General features: G+C 50.0%; 1 protein-coding gene across 1 annotated transcript; it reads left to right on the top strand.

Annotated features, from left to right (window-relative positions):
* Window positions 1–1831: 1831 nt before the first annotated feature.
* On the top strand, window positions 1832–5325 carry MRPL44 (mitochondrial ribosomal protein L44). The gene is made up of 4 exons (XM_062006041.1): window positions 1832–1995; window positions 2284–2752; window positions 3664–3842; window positions 4999–5325. The coding sequence occupies exons 1-4, from the start codon at window positions 1832–1834 to the stop codon at window positions 5168–5170; spliced, it is 984 nt and encodes a 327-aa protein (XP_061862025.1). The 3' UTR covers window positions 5171–5325.
* Window positions 5326–5842: the final 517 nt, after the last annotated feature.

Below are 5842 nucleotides of genomic sequence, written 5' to 3'. Positions count from 1 at the left end.
TCCAGATTGTCCAGAGGTGTGTAATATGTATTTTTTTTAGCTTTAATTTTGCAGACGTTTTTCTATAAAATACATTTTTAAGCAAGTAGTCTGTGAGTGATCAAAATATTATGGAGGAAGATATTGATGTATATTTAATAAAACTATCTCTCAGAAAAAAAACCCCAAACCATTCTTCATTATTATTTCAAGAAAACTTAGTGAGGGTTCATGTGATTTATCATTCTGTGAAGTAAGTAGCAGCGATGGACTGAACAACTCAAAGGCAAGAGCTGGGCATCTGCTAGCCCACTGCAGGCCCTCATCCCCTCCGTGTGGTATTGTTCTCTGTGCATGGGTGTCCCTATACAGGGCAGTTTAAACAACCTCACTTCAGCCCTGTGATCCATCACCTTTTTGGCAGATACTGTCCAAGGGAGTGCTGAGCTGCACAGTGTGGCTGTGGGGACCTGACCTCCCTGCCTCCTAGTGGCTTCTTTCCTCTCCATGGCTGCAGCTGACCTTCCCACTCATGTGCAGGGGTGGAGCAGCCACAAACCCCTTTCCTTGGCGATGTTTGAAACAACCGATAGTGTCGGTGTGTGACAGAAGATGCAAGGACTGCAAAACTCTTCCTAGAGCAGCTGGAGCTGGACCACTGTTGGGCCTCTTTCTGGGCCCTAGAAATCCCCTGCCTGGTAAGATGGTGGGACCATGCAGCTGAAGAAGGGAAGGATGTGGGGGCTGTCAGCAATATCCTGTCTCACTCTGCAGCAGCAGAGGCGCAGAGCAGCTCCAGGGTGGCAGAGCCCCATCAGCAGGAAGGGCCCTGTGCTCCTGGGCAAGGGGGGCAGGGCACAGGGATGGCCACCATGCTCTTCAGAAAGTGCCAGCATCAGAAGCCCTGAGGATGCTGTGAGGGCTGGGTAAGGAATGTGGCTGCCATCCATTTCACGTGCTCTCAGGCAGAACAGAGCCTTGTCCCTGCGGGTCAGGGGCTTCTGCAGTGGTTCACCATGTGCCCAGTTGTCAGGGACAACAGATAACAGAACAGCAAACAACGTTATGATTGTGGAGAGCTGAAAGCCATGGGAGAGCAGAACTGGAGCAGAACCGAGACAGTACCAAGACTGGCTGATGCCAGAAAAGCAGCGAGATACAGAATTCGGAAACAGAGCAAGGACATGAAAGGCAGAAGATTCCTTTAGCTAATGGCTAATAATAGTTTAATCAGTGAATGCAGCTGTGGCTTATGTACGGCAAAAATATATCAGAAACATGGGGAGAACAATGAACTGATTCTGCTCGGCTTGCATTCGGGGCCCGTGCCGTTCAGCTCCACACCAGCGGCTCCGTGGGCAATGGGGTGTGTGCTCTGCACACTCCATGAGCTCCCCGTGAGCACCTTTTCCCTCGGTGCCGGGCCACGTGAAGCGCAGGGACGGCTTCGCACCATTTGCGTATTAATAAGCATTTTTGTACCACGACCCTTAAGCTCAGGTGCAGTGCGAGAGCCCCGCTGCTGCACAGGCGGCTTCAGAGCTGTCCCGCTAACAATAAAGCTCCCCGGAAGGGCACATTGCCAGACCGCGTCCTGCCCAGGGGCAGCTCCGGGCTGCGCCCGCCCCAGGGCCCGCCGCCTGTCCCGAGCAGCGGCCGCCGCGCTCCCGGCCGCGTCACCGCTGGGCGCTCCCGGCGTGCAGCGCGCTGCCGCCGCCACGGCCGCTTCCGCCGCCGCCGGTGCGCGCGGTGCTGCGCGCGGCCGGGAGCGCTTCCGGCCGGAACGCGCGGGGCCGGGGCCGCGTTTCCCGGCGGGGCCCGCGCCGCGCCGCCCCTCGCTGCGCCCGCCGCCATGGCCGCACGGCTGCTGCGGGGCGCGGCGCGGCTGCTGCCCGCGGTCGGGGCCGGGGCCGGGGCCGGGCGGGCAGCGCTCGGCACCGCGCAGCCCGTCGAGAAGAAGCGGTGGCTCCGCGCCTACTTGGAGCAGCAGCGGCTGCTCGCGCCCCCGCAGCGGCGGTGAGCGGGAGCGGCGGGGCGGGGGGAGCGCGGCGATCGGGCAAACGGGCAAATGCACAACGCTTCGGCGCCTGCCGCTCGGGCCGCGGGGCGGAATGGCTCTGTCTCCGTGTCTGGGCGCGGCCGGGGCCCGTCCGGAGGCAGCGAACCGCGGGCTTCAGACGGCGGGTTTGATCTTCAGAAGCGATCGTGTTTTTCATTTGCGCCGCTGCTCCGAGGCCCGCAGCCCGCGGCACGGGCGGCTTCCAGGTCTGTGGCTGAATTTGTTCTCCTTTCCCCTATCCATAGCTCGGAGAAGCCCAACTGGGATTACCATGCAGAGATACAAGCTTTCAGCCACCGGCTGCATGAAAACTTTTCCTTGGATCTCCTCAAGACTGCGTTCGTTAACTCCTGTTACATCGAAAGCGAGGAGGCGAGGCGCCGAGAGCTGGGGCTGGACAAAGAAACTGTTCCTCTTAACCTACAAGACAACAGTAAACTCGCTGAGCAGGGAGTGTCCTTCTCCCGCTCTTACCTGACGCAGTGCTTTGCAGGTGCCTACCCAGATTTACCTGCTAAGGGGGTGCAGGCACTTGTTGATTTTCTCACCGGTCAGGAACTTGTTTCTTACGTGGCTCGAAACCTGTCTGTACAGGACCTGACACTTTGCAAAGAGTTTCCCGTCCCTCCAGACGTGCTACACAGGACCTTCTTTGCTGTGATAGGAGCGTTGCTCGGGAGCAGTGGGCCCGAGCAAACGGGCATCTTTGTCAGGGTAAGTTATTGTTTCTCATCTAGTTTTGGACTGACAAACATCCAAGGGCCTCACAAGTTATGGGGAAAAAAAGGGAATATTGCCTTGTGTATTGATGGCCAGAGGTCCAGGGGCCTGGCAGAGCTCTGACAGTACCTGCTTAAAGACAGTTCGGCAGTGAGATCTGCTGGGCACTGGTGGAAGTTGGTTGGGTTTGGGGGTTGTGGGTTTCATCTCTAAGAAGCACAGGCTGATGAAGCACATCAAACCACATTCTTTGGTTTACAGTGGCAATACTTCAGTATTTGCTGACCGTTGCTGAGGGAACAGGTTACAGCTCATGCACTGTACTGTCAAATCATGAAATTAGTCCATCTAAGGTGACACCTTCAATTGAAAAATTACATTTTCTGTAAAGTAGGGGCTGAGTTTGTAGGTTTTGCACTCAGGAGTGCAGACACATAAAGGTGTTTTATACAAAAATGTTCAATTAAAATGCAATGCAACAAAACAGTTCTAGCAGCTGCTGACCTTTCAGTCAAATTCTTCTCTTATTTCTAGTTCTGCAGTGGAAAAATGTTTGTTGAAACCTTATTTTTGATACAAGACTGTTGAGAGGTCTCTGTAAGAGCAAGTAGCAGGCAAGAGAGTGATCCAAAAAGGTGTCAGTCCTGTGGTTGGCACCTTCCCTTCAGCCTATTCACAGAACTTGTCTGATGTACAACTTCATGTGTTGAAGCAGCAGTAAGTTGCTCACCTCATGCTCGGAGCTGTGCAGAAGTGTTGTCTGAACTCCTCTCTCAGGTTTCCTCATTCATTTCAGCATTTGTCAACTGTTTTAAGCCCTCTTCGTGTTTTTATTATGAGACACTAGAAGTTGGAGCCTTCATTACCTGTCCTGTGACTTGTAACTTTTAAATATTCTTGTTTAGGATTTTTTTATTCCCGAACTGATTGGAAAAGACCTGTTTGAGATCTGGGAAGTTGTCAATCCTATGGGCTTACTGATGGAAGAACTGACCAAGAGGAATATCTCTCCTCCAGAACCCAGAATTACCAAGCAGCTGGGAGTCAGCACGGTTCTGCCACTGTACTTTGTCGGGTTGTTCTGGTTAGTACAATATTAATATCAAGTGAAATGGATTTAAGATGGGGCGGGGGGAAGGGGGAAAAGGGTCTTGTACTTTTCTAGGTGTGCTCAAGTTATTACAGAAGAGAAACCTAGCAGAGGCTTGCAGATCAAAGCAGCTGTTGGGGCTCTGGCTATGGGTTGTGTGACAAGGCACACAGGGATGGTCTCTGACTGAAAGGCTTCAAAGGCTGACGGGGGCCCGCAGCAGTGCCCAGCTGTGGGCTCAGGGGGCTTTGGCAGGAGAACTCTGCCACAGCAGCACTCAATGGCTTCGAAGTAGGGAAGGGTAAAGAGATATGGACAACAAGGAGGTGGGACTGAAGAGACACTTATGTTCCATTCCAGGGAAGCTTTTTAGTTTTCAAATCACAGGCACTGTAGGCTAGGCAGGAGGAGCATCTGTATCCAGACAAGACTTGGTCATCCCACTACACTTGTCTGTGGTGTGGTCAGTGCTCGCCCTGGTCTCTTGCTCAGGGATAGTGTTGCTCCTCTGGAGCACACCCACCACAACCTACATCGTGCTAAATGAGCTGCAGATAAACACATGGGAAGGTTGCTGTAACCTGTTTGGATTTGTCATGCTTTGGTTTAGATACCTTTAAAGATTTATTATCTTTGGAGTTTTGATTGTTTTCTGTAATCCCTGGTGTCCTTTCACTAACTGCCCCTATTCAGTGCCCAGAGATGTAGCTTAAACAGAACTGAGTGTGTACTTCATAACATCTGTGAAGCCTTTTGAAGATGTTTTAAAATGCCTTCTTACCAGGGGAGGAGAAAAGACAGAAGTATTTCACTTCTGTGTTTAAGCCAACCAGAGCAAAGAATTTGCTCATTTTTGACAAGGCTGAACACTGTAAAAAATCAGTGACATGCTAGGAATCTTAAATGAACTGAGTGTTCTTCCAGGAAATGGATGCATTTCTGATTTGAGTTTCCATTGTTGAGTATAGGATCACTTTTCTTTGCAGGAAAGACCAACAGAGACGTTTCCATTTGTGTGTATGTGGAAATGACCTTCAGTATTTAGAGACCTTGGAGAAACACAAAATGTAGCAGGCTTTATCTGTGATACACAGTAGTGCTGAGGATTTCGAGATGAAAATGGTTTAAATTTCTTTTCTTTTTGCCCAAGTGATAAGAAGATGATAGCTGAAGGTCCTGGTGAAACACTGCTTGCTGCAGAGGAGGAAGCTGCACGCGTGGCGCTGCGGAAGCTCTACGGGTACACAGAGAACAGGAGGCCTTGGGATTACTCAAAACCCAAACAAGAATTGGCAGCTCAGAAAGCCATCAGCAGTAACTAGATGATAAAAGGCATGTCTAATTTCTCTTAAGAATTAATGGCTTATGTGCTGAATATGTATGTATTTAGGAGAGCAAAATTCAGTTTGGTTTCCTGATTTTCAGTGTCTTGAAGTCAAATACGGTCCTGAAACAAATAAAGTCTTTTCCTTTTGCACAGTGTTTAGTATGTGCTCATTTTCTTAAACATAAATATCCCTATTCTGTATTGTTACCTTTTGTCTGAGAAATTGTCCCATACATCAGAGGAGGCCATTTTTAATCCTGTTTTGACACAACGTTATATGTTACAATCCTGTTAAATGACACAGTCTCATGTAGAAAAAGGTTTCATGAAGGCTTCCTTAGAGATTGTTTGGAGGTTATTGTTAATGAGCTGCTTGACATATGCACTGCTGGTCTTTGGATTGCACCCCCAGATTGCAAATGTGATCTCTGTGATGCTGACACTGTTGGTGATCCAGTGGGGGGAAGGAAAAAGTGCAAATGGCACTTCTGAGGTTTGTATTTGCATACAAATTTTATTTGCCATACTGCACGTTGGTTTCCATCGTTGGAACATGCTCTGAAAGAGGGTGTATTTTTAAGTTTTAAACTTGTAAAAATTTCTTTATTCCAAAACTAGAAATAAGTGAAAACAAAGGTCACGAGGGCCGGAACCCAAAGAAATAGGA

Source organism: Colius striatus, chromosome 12 (assembly GCF_028858725.1).
Source record: "Colius striatus isolate bColStr4 chromosome 12, bColStr4.1.hap1, whole genome shotgun sequence".
Taxonomy (NCBI): domain Eukaryota; kingdom Metazoa; phylum Chordata; class Aves; order Coliiformes; family Coliidae; genus Colius; species Colius striatus.
Note: the sequence above shows the minus strand (reverse complement) of the source record. Positions and strands in the feature narration are given on the sequence as shown.

What these genes read in the sequence shown, in the direction of transcription:
- MRPL44 (XM_062006041.1), top strand. Translation starts at nt 1,832, where the DNA reads ATGGCCGCACGGCTGCTGCGGGGCGCGGCGCGGCTGCTGCCCGCGGTC. An exon ending in AAACGGGCATCTTTGTCAGG is followed by an intron (nt 2,753 to 3,663) that starts GTAAGTTATTGT and finishes ATTCTTGTTTAG; the next exon opens with GATTTTTTTATTCCCGAACT. An exon ending in TACTTTGTCGGGTTGTTCTG is followed by an intron (nt 3,843 to 4,998) that starts GTTAGTACAATA and finishes TTTTTGCCCAAG; the next exon opens with TGATAAGAAGATGATAGCTG.